At 31.4% G+C, this 16,908-nt stretch overlaps 2 protein-coding genes across 2 annotated transcripts; one reads left to right on the forward strand and one right to left on the reverse strand.

Moving 5' to 3' along the window:
- Window positions 1–87: 87 nt before the first annotated feature.
- Window positions 88–2,046, reverse strand: LOC110687602. The gene is made up of 3 exons (XM_021864242.1): window positions 1,776–2,046; window positions 1,421–1,674; window positions 88–401 (listed from the first exon to the last, which is right to left on the reverse strand). The coding sequence occupies exons 1-3, from the start codon at window positions 1,808–1,810 to the stop codon at window positions 286–288; spliced, it is 405 nt and encodes a 134-aa protein (XP_021719934.1). The 5' UTR covers window positions 1,811–2,046; the 3' UTR covers window positions 88–285.
- A 7,225-nt stretch (window positions 2,047–9,271) lies between these two features.
- On the forward strand, window positions 9,272–16,647 carry LOC110687920 (IRK-interacting protein-like). The gene is made up of 2 exons (XM_021864566.1): window positions 9,272–9,953; window positions 15,022–16,647. The coding sequence occupies exons 1-2, from the start codon at window positions 9,726–9,728 to the stop codon at window positions 16,504–16,506; spliced, it is 1,713 nt and encodes a 570-aa protein (XP_021720258.1). The 5' UTR covers window positions 9,272–9,725; the 3' UTR covers window positions 16,507–16,647.
- The last annotated feature ends 261 nt before the right edge of the window (window positions 16,648–16,908 follow it).

Consider the following 16,908-nt stretch of genomic DNA (forward strand, 5'->3'; position numbering starts at 1 on the left):
ATATATTATAAGCTCAATTTTGAGTTGTATACGAAAAGTTATGGCCAATTTACTAAGATCGGTCCAAGCTGTCAGTTTAAGTCCATTACGGGTTTAATTAATGATAAGTGCTAATCTTAACTAAACATTATTTAATAGCTTATTTGTGCGCTATTTTTATTCAATCTTTACTAGTGTTTGACAAATAACATAATCTTGCCTCCGGCGGTTTTCTTTCTTCGACCAAATTTGATCAACTTCCCTTATCTTTGCTTTCCTCCAAAACATTTCCATCTGACTCATCTGCTACCTCCGCAGCTTTCTTGACCATTGAGAGTTGCTTTCTTTGCTCTTTTTTTTCTTGGCTTTCCTCTTTGATTCCACAATGATTCTCACATCCTCCTCCGCCAAAGGCTCTTTTGCTATTTTTATAGTCACAAACACAACAAAATTAGCAATCAAGAAATTTTTTGATATTGTTCACATAAATTTTATAAAAAAAACGCTACATATATTTAGAGGCGGGACGTAAATAATTAATTCAGTTTTTGATTGAATCAAATACATCAATTTACTTAAATTAATTTGAATTCAATACATTAGTGATTGATTTAATTCTAGATCGTATAACTTGAAATCGGTTGTATTTGAAGTACTTAAGAGCACATGACAATGTCATCTTGTATAGATGCATAATGGAGCATGGTGATAATTTAAAGAATCAATCACGAGGTAAGGGTTGTTCGTACTCATTAAGATGGTAGTCGAGTTCAGACAGATATAAGATGGACTAGTAAGTAGTGACTACACATCAATACTTTTACGATTCTATCATATGTAATAATGTCTTAAATTGGAGTGAAAATGTAGGCTACAAATTTTCAGTGTAACTTCAAGTAGACCATCATATTCCTATAAGGCCATAATTTAGTAATCCTATGGTCATTTGATTTAAATTTAGGTGGGAAATTTCCTCTAAACTTCTAGTTGTCAATTTTATTTTTATCGAATTCCATTTACCCCATTATTGCGTATTCATGTAGAATTAGCCTATTAGAGTGAAACTTTTAAATCGAAATTTTCCCTTTTATTATAGTTTTAAACAATTACAGATTAAACCAAAGAAAGGGCACTTTGCAAATAATAAAATATTTAATTTTCAGCCTCATTTCTCAAAGTTTAAAGTCCTAACCAAAGAAATATCATATCAGTTTATCTTTCTATTCCTCTGTATCTCTGGCTCTAACTCACACTGTACTTCACAAATAGTATCTGTGCTATTTTCATCACAATATCAACTACTAAATTCTTAATTTCAATATTGCTAAATTTCATGAATTATTTAGGTGATAATTTTTGTGAAGTATTTAAATTACAAGTTTACCATAAATAATCAATTTAATTTAATTTAATTGTAAGTTTAGCTCATATTAGTTATTACCATGTCTTTCGGATTCATGTTCAGCTTGTTGGTGATCATCTTGTGCTACTTGTTGAAAATCTTCTGGAACATTTTCTTCTACAACTGGTACAATTTCTTCCAATGCTGTATGTTCTCTTAAAGCTTTCATTCTTCTCTCTGCCTCCGTAAGCATATCTTCCATCTTTTTCTTTTCTTCACTTTCAGCCATATTAAAGCCTGATGTAAAGGCATTAATCGCCTTGTGCAGAGATCCATATTCCAACAACTTAGTCCTATAACAAAAAAAAAAAACACATTAGATTGATAAAGTCTATAGCCGTATGAATAATATTATAATCAGAATTATAAAAAGGATAATGAAAGTAAATTTTACCCATAGATATAAGCTGTTTCAGTATAAGCAAACATCGCATTTTGTTCCCACACTCGAGCAGCCTCCCAAAATCCTTTAAAATAAAAACAAATTTCAACTTCAACAATAACAACAACAATAACAATAAAAAATTAATAACAGTAATTACATCACCCTCCAAGCCCGTGCAACATGATAGGCCAGCATCTACATCTCTAAGAAGAGAACCTTAAAAGCGGTGGGATATGATGCACTAGTCAACTCTGAAACTTCGTCCACCTTATTAGTAAAAAGTAACCTGTCTATCATGTACTCTAATCTATTCGGTAATTAGTGGCGGATCTAAGGTCAAAATAACGGGGTCAATTGACCACATTTATTAACAAAAAATTTATTACAAACCTTCAAATGATTAAAAATGATATATATATAGTTTTACGTAAATTAATAAATATTTTTAACATAATTTGTTTCATATAAATATATCATATCTTAAATACAAGTTTTATTTTTTAAAAAATTATATACTCTTATAATTAATTAAATACAAAAGAATAATGTAATTATCCTCCTAACGAAATAAAAGGTTGTTTCGTAATTAATTATTAATATTTTATTAATGATTTATACTAATATATTCATTTACTTTCGATTAATATTTAATGTTTATTTATTGAACCCATTTATAAAATAGTCTAAATTCAGCAATATCGATAATTGTGCAGGTAAACCCAACCGGAAAAAATTTAAAGAGAAGGTATTAATAATTGAAGAAAAATGAGTTATCTTTGCAGATTCCGTAGAGGTGTCTTGAAAACATGTTACATTATGTTTCATAGCTTAATAGCATCGGTAATCCAATTTTTTTTTAAGATTTGAAGATTATTTTACAAATTCATTTTAAAGGCAGTAAAGTATCCTGAAATAAATGTTCAGACAGTAAAAATAAATGATTAAGATATATTAACTCAACACATTAGTGATACACACAAAAAAAGACTAGTCATAAAAACTGTAACCTTACCCTTCCCATATAGAAAATATTTGACAAATTTACTAAACAAGTAATAAAGTAAAAAAGAAGTTACATGAAATTTAATGCTTTTATTTCTAATATCAAATCTAGTATTCATTAAGCTAAGCTACTAAAACTTTGTATATTGTAAATTTTATATATGGGTATACTATGATAGTGCAACTGGGGTTTGTCAATTAGTTTTAATGGCACTTTGCCAATTTATCTATCTGCGAACCTAATTTTTTTATATATAAATAAAATCGAATCAAATATAAGAGTATATGAGAGGGAGATGGCCACGGAAGAAATAACATTAAACATGGGGCAATTATTGACCCAATTATTCACCTCTTATTTGAAGTTGGCCCAGCCCACTTATATTTGAGCCTAGATCTTACTAAGATTTAAGTAAGTTTGAAATTTTATAAAGTCCAACTTGCAAGTAGTCATATTTTTTTTTTATTATAAATTTTTAACAAAATGATGAAAAGTCAATGTGAATAATCAATTATAAATTAATGATTAATTATCCAAGAGTTTCATGAATAATAACAAAGTAGAATATTTAAATCACATGGACAACCCTTTATAATACAAGAATAATAATTTTTATGCATAAATTGTATACTATACAACCAATATGATTGCTACAAATTTGAATTTATTAACGATTTGTTATCCGAGAATTTCAAGAATAAGTAACAAAGTAAAATATTTAAACACATGGACAATCTTTATAACAACTTTTACGCATAAATTGTGTACTATACAACCAATATGATTAATACAAATTGGAATTTATCAACTATAATTGATATTCAGAATCATAACTATTATTAGTACTGCATCCATCTCAATTAAAACATTCGAAAGCATATATTAAAGACTTGATTCAAAACTTGATTTATGTTATGTCGTCTATAGCATCGTAAATGACAAATAATGAAAGTTTATTCCTTATAAAGTGGCATACATAATTCTTGAACTTGATAAAAATTGCTTTGAAAATATGATTTCAAATAAGTCAAAGCAATATTTATATACATATTCTAAGATAGAAAGATGTTGTACATTACATAGGCCTACAGTCCATTTATGTGTGAGGTTAAATCAAGGAATAGTCATATACATAGTCCTGGTGAAAGACTAAAGGGTCGTTTGATTCGCAAAGGGGAATCAAAATGGAAATCGGAATGAGAATTAAGGAGAATGAAATAATACTTATTCTTTTTAGGGTGTTGTTTGTTTTTTTTAAACAAAAAAACCCAAGGAATCATGCCACCACAACACCACTAGAGAACCACAACAACAACACTCTTTCTACCTTTTCCAGCCACACCACCGCTCAACCACCACCTCCCCAGACCATGTCGCCCCACCTCGACCCTAGCCACCCCTCTCCCGGCCATCGCTGCCCCTCCCAAGCCTCGGGAAATAAACCCCCTTCCCGAAAAATCACCCCCACCCACGATTAAGCCTAAAAAAACCTCCCGCCTCCCTTCAAAACCGCCGGTCGACCCTCCCCCACCCTCAAAACGCTAGCAGCTAGGGTTTCATCCCAATCATACTTGATTTCTTAGGATTTTAGGGTTATATGTATAGGGTATGGGTATGAAGGGTCCATGGGTAGGGCCCGCGTAGGGTACATGCCTGAAGACGTCATACCTATACCCTACCTTACCCTACCCGATACTACCTAGACCCATATTCTACCCGGACCCATACCCATATTTTAAGGTAGGATCCAACACGGTCCTAGTAGGGTCCTAGACCCATATTCTACCCGGACCCATATCCATATTTTAAGGTAGAATCCTAGACCCATTGCCATCCCAAGCCGGAAATTAATTGATCAAAGAGAATTTTGGAAAAAAAAATAAAAGACAGAATAGTGGAATCTTCTTTAATCAGAGAGAACAATCAGAAGTGGACAAGGTTCAAACAGTGAACGAGGAAATCCAAGAGGAATAACATCTCCCTTATCTTTTCACACAAAATGTCAAGCAATAGCACCAATACTGCAACTTATTATAAAAAATTACACTACAAATTTTCATTAAAAAATTAATTACTTCTTCGTATACTTTGTTCGATCCTGTTATACGGAGTATGTCTTTGCTTTACATGTAAAAAGACGTAGATGGCTATATATATGTGAATATATTGAGAATGACAATTCACTTGCACATTTATACGATGTATTTCTGTATTAAGAAAATGATAATAATACAGTAAAAAATTCTGAAAATGTTTTATGATAGTCAAACTTTAAATGACTACCATAAATTCTTGTTTTTTTTTTGGAAAATGTTAAATGAACAATCTTTTTTTTACTTATTTTAAAGATTTATTATGAACTTTTTAACAATTTTTGTAATTAATTTAATAAATTATTTCTTAAATTCAACATTAATAAAAGATGAATTTCGTAAATTAAATACAAAAATTCAGAAAAATGATTAAAAAAATTATTTGATCTATTTCAATTTAATAAATGAATTTTAAAAATTAATTTTTTGTTTTATGATTAATTTTGACATTAAAAATAAATAAAAAAACGAGTCAATTTTTTTTTAACGATAGTAGCCTTTTTAAGGATGACTATCATACTTGAATATATATTCATCCGCTGCGTAGTAAATCAAAGCAACATAGCATAAATTGAGTTATAAATACTTAGAGTATAACTTCTACGTATGTACTCATTATGTATTGGCATGTTGAACTTGAACCCGAAACTTGATATATATACCAAATTTATTACAGTAAAAGTTTAAGCTAATGGTTAAGACTTATAAAACTTATTCTATAATTAAAGATCTCTATATTAATACTATGTTACGTAACCATGTGATTAATCACAACAAACACTAAGCATGCATGCATAATCTCTACACCTAATATCTTGTTTGTATATGTTATAGCGAAAACGATAAATCCATCCAAAGGGGGAGTGGTTAAGTTATGAGTGTTGAAATTTGAGAAGATTATGAAAGTTGTTAGTGCTTAATTGTTGTCATTATCTCATACAAGTATCCTAAGTCAATATATTTTTGACAAAATTGACATACTAATAATCTAATACCTTTGTCAATCTATATTGATACGTTATAGGAAGTACCTGGAAGAAAATTAGAAAGTCGTCTCACAATCTTAATTACACCTTATTTTGTTCATCTTAAGGGCCTGTTCTATTCACATGATTTTAAATTATCTGAACTTATTATCAGGTGTTATATGAACTTATTGAAACTTATTTGAACTTATCAGACCTGAAATAAGTGAAAATAAGGTGAACAGAACATGACCTAAATAAGATGAATTCATTCAAAAAAATTGGTAAAACAAGTGGTATTGTAATACTAAATTCGCACTACATAAGCTCAAATTATAACAAAATAAATTCTAATAAAGTCTAATATACTTGTCAAAATTTAATACTCCGTGATATAAGTGAAAATCAAGTTAACAGATTACACGTAACAAATTAGTACGAAGTATATGTTATTTGCTTGTGTTGCTCTTATAGTTATTATACTCGTTTTTACCAATTATATTAGTCAAGGAAGTACGTGTTACTCCATTTTGATTATTTGCTTCATTTAAGTTGAAAAGTAAAGTGGACTAGTTACTTTGTAATTAAAAGTGGTTTGTGCAGTATAACGTGGTCATTTTTCTCTAAACAAGATTAGTTAAAAAGAGGAAAGGCCTTTTGCATGTGGAGGTTGACAAATAGATCAGGAAGCTTTTTGATGGGGTAGTTGATTCACTACAAGCTGATTAACATTTATAATAGTGATATTGTCAAAAAAAAATATATATTGAATAAAGTATATAAAATGAAAAAATAATGAGCTCTCTTTAATTATGAAGTAACAAAAGTAGGTATGAGAGGCAACTAACCAACAAATTGTATAAACAAACCTACTTAACCCTACATGCAATTCCATTAAGAATACCATATTATCTGCCAGTAACACAAACGTATTATATTATTATTATTATTATTATTATTATTATTATTATTATTATTATTATTATTATTATTATTATTATTATTATTATTATTATTATTATTATTATTATTATTATTATTATTATTATTATTATTATTATTATTATTATATCTCACATTGTCACGTGACCTGTTATTTGGACATGTATTTTAACAAAGAGCATTTCTTGATCTTTGATAATTAAAGTAATTTATGACTCTATTAAACTTGTTGATATAATTTTTTTAAGATAATTTTGTCAAAAAACACCTTTTAAAATATGATTTATGTGAAAAATCACTTTTTAAAAAAAATGTTGTGAAAAGTCACCTAATTTAAAAATTTTGTTGTAAAACCACCAAATATTAAAAAAATTTGTTGTAAAAAACCACCAACTGCCATTAACCACCCTTTGACCACCTTCCTCCGGTGTTGCCGCTAGAATTCACCGGAAAAATTCGGCTGCCCCTTCCCCTCTCCCCCCTCAAGACCCCCTAAAATTCACTCCTCTCCACCACAAAACCTACTCCGATAACATTTCCGGCAGAGGGAGAGTGAATTTTAGGGTTTTTGAGGGCGAGGGGGAGGGGGAGGGACGGGCAAACTTTTCCGGTGAAGGGTTTGGGAGAGTGGTCAACACCGGAGAAAAGCGGTCAACGCCAGAAAATGTCAGTCAACGGTGGTCAAAGAGTGGTCAACGACAGCCGGTGGTTTTTTACAACAAAATTTTTAAATTAGGTAGATTTTCACAACATTTTATTTAAAAGGTGTTTTTTCACAAAAATCAGGTTGTAAAATGTAATTTTTGACAAAATTTCTTTTTTTCAATCTCATTTTATCGAAGGGTCTAATTTTATCTCTATCTAATTTTATTTTTCATCTATATATTTTTTGTATGGGATCAAAAATCTCATTATCAATTATAGATTAGTATTCCATATTATCAAAAGTACTTTGACAGCTTGACCATGTCAACTAACAATTAGATCATTATTGTAGATTTTTTTTTTTTTTTTTTTTGAAAGAATAATTGTAGAATTGTTGAATAGGGAAACAATAGGGGCTACACTTCGAATTAAGCAAATTAGTGAGATATTATTCACATTAATGTGTTTCTTTTTAATTTTATTTTATTATTTTTTTAGTAATCACATTAATGTTTATTGTCCAGCTCTGATTTGACATTAAACTACCATACCAACTTCCTTCTATTTCATCCTAAAGTTATCATATAAAAATATTCAACTATTTCATACGTCTTTTCATACATTTGTTTTTAATTCTATTTAATGAGTAAAAATTCTTTCAAGAGACAAATTTAAATAAAATTAATTAAATATGGACCATAAGTGATCCTAAATTTCCGATTTCACCCTTTAAGTAAATATTTTATACTCCATCAATTATGCCTTAGACTGTTAATATTTTTTGAACTTGTTTAAGTCTTTTATGTGACACTAATGGCGCTCCTTACGTGAGTTATTAAGTTATTTGCACAATTTTTTATTTTTTATATTTAACTAATATTTGCATAAGATGAAACAAAAATTATTTACTACGTTGATTCATAAGTAAGAGATAACTCAGTTGATTAGAGCTTCCCTCTTAATTTTAATAGATTATAGGATTAATTTCCATGACCCAATTATTAGAACTCTATAAACATCACAATTTTACCATTTTACCATATAATTTGATGGAATAAAAAATAAATTAATGTTTGTGTATAATTTTTTTTAAATAAATCACTAAATTATCAAACACTGTCCCCCACATTTTCACATTGTATTATGTACATTTGCAAATTGAATTTCTAAACTCCACCCGTGAATCATGTACTTGTTTGTTCTTTATCAATGATGTAGTATATCATTTTGCCCTTAGAAAGCTACCATATAGCAATGTGTACATATCTCATTAGTTTGCAAATTCTAAGGACTAAGGAGTAACTTGTAAAGGTATCATATAACTAACTTTTTTTTTTGATACATATATTAATATATACGTTTCAAATATAAATCAGCGTCTTTCATTATCTTAAAAAAAATAAAAAAAATAAAGACTATGTACAAGTTGTAGGGAGTAGGGACTAAAAAAAAATAACGCACAAATGTTTGACAATATTAGTATGTGGCTTACCTTTTAGAGCTGACATATGGATAAGTAAGTTATGAGTCGTTAAAGTACATACTCTATACATTAATATATTAAAATAATAAGTATAACATAGGAGAAGTTAGCTAAGTAATAAATAGTCATTACTTAATAAGCATTATCATATTTGTCAATTAGGTTATTCTTAAAAAAAATTGTGAATTAAAAATTTAATAAATTTGTAATAATTTACAATTTGAATGTGGCATAATTATACAAATAAGCATGACAAAGTGTTACAATGAAGCAATCATAACAAAAGTAGTGCCATCTCCATTTTTTGTGGTCACACACACCCAATGATATATAATTATACCTCCAAAAAAGATTTTTTTTAAAAAAAGTCTAATTATTAAAGAACCAAGGACATTTAAGTAAAAAAAAAAACCTTATCTTCCTCAAATGGAGTAAGTTCCACTCTTCAACCTTCTTTCCTTCACATGCACACCCTTTTAAGTGAGACATATACTACAACACACAAATTTCTTTTCACCCCATAAAAAAGAAAAAAAACACAATTTTCTACTACAAAACATAAAACAACAATAATCATCCATTTTACTCTCTATTTCTATGGTTCTCTAATTTTCTTCTTCACTATCCTTTATAATCTTTCCAGTTTCCATCCTAAAAAAAAACCCAACTTTTTTTGTTTGGGTATTTATCTTCCAAATCCCAAGAAACAACCTTAAAAAAACAGAGTACTCTGTTTCAGATTCAGGGTACCTCTGTTTTCAATGGAGTTATAATTATTTAATATAAATAAATTCAAGCTCTTGAATTTGTGGGAAATTATTGTTATTAATGGCAGAAGTAAAAGGAGTAAATAATGGGGAAATTAACAGGGAAGAAATACAAGCAGCCATTGCTAAAGCTGTTGAACTCAGAGCATTACATGCTGCTTTAATGCAGGGGAATAGTCCTTCTCATCTCAGATTTCGTTCTTCAACTTCTCCTAATCATCATATTCTTCCTTCTCATTCTCGTCCTTCTTCCCAGTTTTCTGGTCATGATTATCCTGTTTTTACTCCTGTAAGTCTTCCTTTATCATACCGAGTTTTTTTTTTTTTTTTTTTTTTTAATAGTCGCGTTGATAGTGTAATTTGAACTATGAATACTATATGTAATATAGTTAGACCTGGCAATCCTGACCCAGACCTGATGACCCGACCCGAATGACCCGACCCATGACCCGAAATCGACCCAAAAACAGTGACCCGAAATTGACCCGAAACCCGAAATTGACCCGACCCGACCCATACCCGACCCGAAGTGGAATTGACCCGATCTTGACCCGAAACCCGAATTGACCCGACCCGAAATGACCCGACCCGAAGTTGACCCGACCCAAAGTTGACCCGAGACCCAAAATTGACCCGAGACCCGAAGTGACCCGAGAGTCCGAGACCCGAAGTTGACCCGACCTTTAACCTGAATTAATTGACTCAAATAGACTCGAAGTCCAAAGTGACCCGAACTAAGATTACCTTATACCTGAAATGACCAGAGTCTATTTAAGCTAACGATTTAACCTTAGCAAACCGAAATAAAAAATAACCACAATAAAACTAACTTAATTTATTTTTTAATTTGTAATGTGTAGCAGCGTAAGTAATTTACATATTTTGAGCATTACTTTTCTCGAATTCTTCGGCCCAAAAACAGTAAATTACTTTCCTTTTGAGCATTACGACTATTCTACGGAGTTTGTCCGTAAGATTGAGAAAAAATTTACTAAAGCTTGAAATAAAAGTCACAATCCTCACAAGTCTAGAAAAAAAATAGTACAATAATAATGCGTACATGTTCAATACCAAATGAAATTACAAAATATTCTAAATAATTATACTCCTATATTCGACTCTTAAAATTGTTGACAGTTAACACTTGGAGCCCGCCGCCCAATCCACATAAGAACCAAAAAATCCATCATCCTCATTTGCTACATAAATATAAAGACAATAATATAAGCAATTGTACATAAATCCAACATACAGGGCCAGCAAACTGTGAAGTATAACCATAAGTATCATAAATTTCTGTCGCCTCCCACTTCATTGATTCTATTCACAGAAACAAAAAATCTACTTATCTTCTTTCTACCATCCTTTCATCCTTCCCGGCCACTATGTTTCATACACCATTCAGTTTCAATAGCCTATACACTAATGTATTTCCACAAATGTCTTCCCTATTTTCTTCTAGAACTCTGTAAAAGCACCATATATTCACACAATGTGTCGCAAAGCTTCTTGGAGATGGTTTTGGCGTCATCGCGTTGGAGGCAGGCGAGGAGGATAGACTTGATGGAGGACTGAGAAGAGGGAGAGAGGCGAGGCCAAACGTAAGAGGAAGAGGAAGAGGAATCGAATCGGAGGAGGAGGACAGGGAATCGCGAGTGAAGAGCTTACGAAGAAGGATGGTGGACATGGCGCGAGCTTCGAGGTGGGGGGAGAACTGGAGCAAATGAGCGAGTTTGAGGGTGAGTGAATTAGGATCGGTTTCCTTGCAGAGATTGAAGGCTAATTCAGCCTGGGATCGGTGCTCGTTGGAGGAAGACATGAGGTGAGAAATGAGGGCCTCAAAGGGGGCCGGGTCAGGCCCGAGTAGCGCCGCCAGTTGGATCTCGCCCTCCATTTCTCTTTCTCTCGACCAGGGGATGGGGATGGGGATGGGGATGGAAGCAAAGAAGGAGGCTGATGAAGATTGATACTTGTATTTGGGGATCAGAGAGGAAAAAGGGTTTTAAGGGGGAATCATAAATCATAAATCAATAAAATCATAAATGGGTGGGTATTTTAGAAATTACTAAATTAGTCACCTTATTTTTACTCTTGATAATTTGGAGGGAGTATTCCCTCTAATAATTTTGGAGTTTTAGCCATTTGGGGGGAAAGAATTTCCCCCAAATTTTTAACCAAGTTAAATGTTTTATTTTTGTTTCCCTCTCAAATTTTCACTTTTAAGTTGTAACTTTGTTAAAATTGAAATTTTAAATTTTTTTAATTGATCAATAAGTGTGTTCGTAATCTTATATTTCACTTAATTAATAATACACACGTTTTTGTTTGTTGACACGTTTTTACTTTATTCACACTCCTCTTTAACCGTATTTTGTGTTTTATTTTTTAATTGATCAAATGTTTTATTTTTGTTTTCCCTCTCAAATATAATGCACGATAATGATCTTATATTCAATCAAAAAGTAATATTCATTTACTACATTAGTTTAGTTGTTTAATTATGCAGTAGATAGATACAAGCATATTTGCATAAGTGCAATACTTCAAATTCATTAGTTTATAATGCACTAATAGTGATGAGACATCCTATGAAGTAATTTAGACCGGAGAGTCGGAGACTGAGCTATTAACTATTAAGTAGCCCAAAAAAGGTTTAATCTAATCTTATCAAGTATGAATTTGAGATCAAATTACCTTGAATAGGAAGAACCTTGTTATAAGTTTCGTTTGAAAAAAATTAATTGGAATCGGATAGGTTTACAATAATGTTGTTAATCAACTTTATAATAAAGTTATGTGTTGTTTTCCACCCTTATTGTTAAGTACTTGATCACATTTACTATTATACATTAAAGCATGTAATTTTAAGAACTAATTAAAACCGAGTTTAAGTTGACTTGTTTGAAGTCCTAATTAACAACCGAGTTTAAGTTGACTTGTTTGAATTCCTAATCAAACGAAGCATGTTATAACTTATTTTTGATTGAATCGGTCACAACAATTAAATTGAGTATATGTTGGTTAGTTTGACCTCGTAATTTGCAAGTTATCAGTAAATTTAATTTTAAACGAAGCATGTCGTAACATATATCTGATCGAATCGGTTAAGAAAAGTTCATAGTGCAAGTAACTGTACTTGGCGACTTGGCGTCCATCCACGATTCCACGCTACTACTCTTTAAGTCTTTATTAGAAAAAAAAATATATAGTCTTGTTGCTCTTGTAGTCTTGTGTCATTGTGTGTACTTGTTGAAATCGGCACAACAATAAATATTTTAAGAATATTCAATTGGTAAAATTCTATAATGTAAATTACTGATAATTATAATAGGAAGTCTATTATTGATCAATTTCCTGCACGGCAAGCCTGCATACATGTATCAATGTATGTCCAGTTAAAATTAATGGAGCACTTTAAAAATCATAGATTATTATAAGAATAATACAAAGAAATTATTACAACAGTGAACAGTGACAATGATAATAGAATATTAAAACTAAGGTCAATAAGAGAGTGAGGTATAACTTAATTAGTTAGAGCATCCCTCTTAGTTTCAAGAGATCCTGAAATAGATATTCAATCCAAACACCAAAAAAAAACAAGGTCAATAAAAGTGTAACAATTGTTATATGAGTTAGTATATTCCATGAAAAAAGAAGCCTTAATAAATAATTAAATATAGTGAGTTTCTCGTCAAAAAATAAATTAATATATATACAGAGTTGAATCTAACCCAAAGCATCGACCCGAAGTTGACCCGACCCGAAGTTGACCCGACCCGAAATTTGAACCCGAAAATTGACCCGACCCGAATTGACCTGACCCGAACTTGACCCGACCCGAACTTGACCCGATACCCGACCCGACACGATTATCAGTTGACCCGAAATCAAAATCGAAACCCGAAATGACCCGACCCGACCCGAACTTGACCCGAAAACTTTTTGACCCGAAATGACCCGACCCATACCCGACCCGAATGACCCATTTGCCAGGTCTAAATATAGTGTTGAATGTGATTTTTTTATTTTTATTTTTTTTAAGTTAGGAAATTCGATTGTTTGTTATAGCATCATTATCATATTAAATTTGATAGCATACTCATTTTTCAAAATTGTTACAATGAAAATTATTTGTGGTTCTTGTTACAAGAGGGATTTCCTTCAATTCAATTTGTTTCTAGCAATAATTGTTACCATTTCTTGTCCAATTTTTTTAGTTTAACTTTTTTTTTTTTTCAATTTGTATATTAAAATAATTATTAAAAATCTTAGTACTAGTATTATAAGTCTACAAGTGATCTAGTCTAGTATAAATGTATAATCAATTTGACTTTTTCCAATAATGGAGTTGCCTACTAATATGACTATGACAATTCTATTTCATTATTTGTTGGCAATTGATTGCTTACATTCCCTTTCTTTTTCTAGCATTAGCTTTCTTCTTCTTGTAATTATCTTTTTTTTTTTTTTTTAAGAATAATGTAAAGGGTTTTTGATTTTCATAATTAATGTCAACATTCTTTCTACAAGTACCTAATCCTCAATGAAATACGAAGCAAATCAAACTTGTAACATTTGAATTTCTTAACCTGAAATTTATTTTATTTTCAACTTCGATTATAACCAAAATTTGACTTTTTCATAATTAAAGTACTTGTGAGTTGTGAACTAAAACTTGCACTTCAACCCAAAAAAAAAAAAAAAAAAAAAAAAAAAAAAAAAAAAAAACTTGCACTTTAACCCAATTTCTTTGACTAAAAGTTAGTAGACAAATTATGGATTAAAGCAAGTTAATAATCCCAATAGTAATTACTACTCAATTGGTCGGTAAAAAGTTCTCTTTTACTCCTTCACCATAGAAAGACTTCCCCTATTAATAATTTACTTTGTGTGTAATTGGTTAATAGTTGGTCCATACTTTACTCCGTGTGATACACTACTTAAGTACGACAGTACAGTACGTTACATATAACTTTTGTTACGTAGGTAATTTGTTACATGTAACTTTAATGACAGTGCTCATAAATTTATCATCAAAAGTATTATTTCATGTATTTTTTGCATTTGTTTCATACTCATCATTAGCTATATAGTGTTAGATTGTACACTTGTATTTATATAGTGTAGTTTAATTAGAGAGTTAAGTTTCTAAATCTTGCTATTAATATTATAGTCATTGAAATTAGTGATGCTTAGAGTAAAATGCAAGTTATGCTTTGCTTCCTTCCTTATAATTCAAGCAAAAGATTATATTTGATGCTAAACTATTTAGTATAATACATCTATTCCATGGTAATTACAACCTTTTTGAAAAAAAAAATGAGATGCTTACATATCATATGATATTTTGATAGAGTTATGAAGATGAACATGTACCAGGGTATGGTCATGTACAAATAGCAAGCCAAACGATTAGCGAAAATTGGGATGTAATTAGAGATAATCAAAGTGGATTAGTAAACTTTGACAGCAACAACAACAGCCATATACGTCCTGCAGAAGATTGTAAATCGGTGGCTAGTTCGTGCACGAACACACTCACATTCCTACAGAATTCACCAGGTACTGAAGTCCTGAAATCGAGGAGAAGAAACAGTTTAGGAGACATAAAATCAGTATCATCCTGTAACAATTGTAAGCCTGCAACAATTAGCAGCATTGATTATAATGATAGCAAGAGTACCAACAACAACAAGTACTCTAACATGGTGGTGCCATTAACAGATTCTCATGCTACTATGACTACTGCTACTTCTGCTGCTGCAGCACCACATAAGAAATCCCGAGGAATGATCATGTCGTGGTTGTTCAAGAGAAGGCAAAAGAACGAAACAAGCTCCCCTGCAAGGACTGATGATCAGTCCGAAGAGGTGTCCCAAGTGATGAAGGATTTTGGGAATTCTGCCTCGGTTGAAATGTTAAGGAAAGAGCTGATTGATGCTAATCAGAAGAAGGATGCAGCCTTAGTAGAAGTCTCGGAGATGAGGTCTTCATTTGGGGAGTTGAGGAGGAAGCTCGAGAACTTAGAGTCTTACTGTGAGGACCTGAAGAAGGCTCTCAGACAGGCAGTCACGAAAAGGGAGAAACCGAGTGATGGGAGGAGTAATGAGGATTCCGAGATGCCTGTAAGCGAGGAGGTGATGGTAGAAGGGTTTTTACAGATTGTTTCAGAAGCAAGATTATCAGTAAAACAGTTCTGCAAGACTCTGACAGAACAAATAGATGAAACTGATGAACAACTTACCGAGAATTTGAACATGATTTTAAAGCCCTATAAACTGTCTGTTAATTCAAGGTACTCTAAGGCAGTTTTCTACCATTTAGAGGCGATTATAAATCAAGCATTCTACCAAGATTTCGAGAACTGTGTGTTTCAGAAAAATGGTATGCCGAAACTGCTAGACCCTCAGCAGCAGAGGCAAGCACAGTTTCAGTCTTTTGCTTCATTAAGAAATCTAAGTTGGAATGAAGTTTTAAAGAAGGGAACAAAGTATTACAGTGAAGAATTCAGTAAATTCTGTGATCAGAAAATGAGTTGCATAATTATGACTCTGAATTGGACTAGGCCTTGGTCTGAAACATTACTGCAGTCATTCTTTGTATCAGCAAAATGTATATGGTTACTTCATTTGCTCGCGTTTTCTTTCACTCCACCTTTGAGTATATTACGAGTGGAAGAGAATAGATCGTTCGATGCTCATTATATGGAGGATATCGTGACTGATAAACAGAAGGGACACGGTCCAAGTCGGGTTAAGATAATGGTGATGCCAGGGTTTTATGTACAAGATAAGATCCTTAGATGTAAGGTTCTTTGCAGGTATAAATCTGTAGTATAGTTAAGCAAGTAAGCAATTTTTTGGTTTTTGTTAATTTGGGTTGTTATAAATAATTTTGGTTGAGTAATTTGATTGAGGAGACTAAAGGATTTGATTATAATTCAAGTAACAAGTACAAGTAGCATACTTGATTTAGCTGAATATTCTTATGTAATCTTTCAGTTTATTTGACTTGTGATTTAATAAGGCTTTTCGTTGTTGTAAAGTAAATGAAGATTGATTCTTTCTTGCATTCTAAGTTGTCTGTACTTTTGTTACACATACATCACTTCTTTGTTACTCAGATCAAGGGCAACGATAATGATGTAGATAAGATCTAATATCAGGTCTTGAGTACCACCTCCAAGACATAAACCAACTAAACTACTAATGAGTGTAACATGGATTGTACTTTTCTTTTCC

This window comes from Chenopodium quinoa, unplaced genomic scaffold, assembly GCF_001683475.1.
Source record: "Chenopodium quinoa cultivar QQ74 unplaced genomic scaffold, ASM168347v1, whole genome shotgun sequence".
NCBI classification, from domain to species: Eukaryota; Viridiplantae; Streptophyta; class Magnoliopsida; order Caryophyllales; family Amaranthaceae; genus Chenopodium; species Chenopodium quinoa.

Excerpts from the sequence above, each read along its gene's own strand:
- LOC110687920 (XM_021864566.1), top strand. The coding sequence starts at position 9,726 with ATGGCAGAAGTAAAAGGAGTAAATAATGGGGAAATTAACAGGGAAGAA. Across the intron at positions 9,954-15,021 it reads ATTATCCTGTTTTTACTCCT|AGTTATGAAGATGAACATGT; the intron begins GTAAGTCTTCCT and ends ATATTTTGATAG.
- LOC110687602 (XM_021864242.1), bottom strand. The coding sequence starts at position 1,810 with ATGTTTGCTTATACTGAAACAGCTTATATCTATGG. Across the intron at positions 1,675-1,775 it reads GAAACAGCTTATATCTATGG|GACTAAGTTGTTGGAATATG; the intron begins GTAAAATTTACT and ends TTTTTGTTATAG. Across the intron at positions 402-1,420 it reads ACATGAATCCGAAAGACATG|CAAAAGAGCCTTTGGCGGAG; the intron begins GTAATAACTAAT and ends CTATAAAAATAG.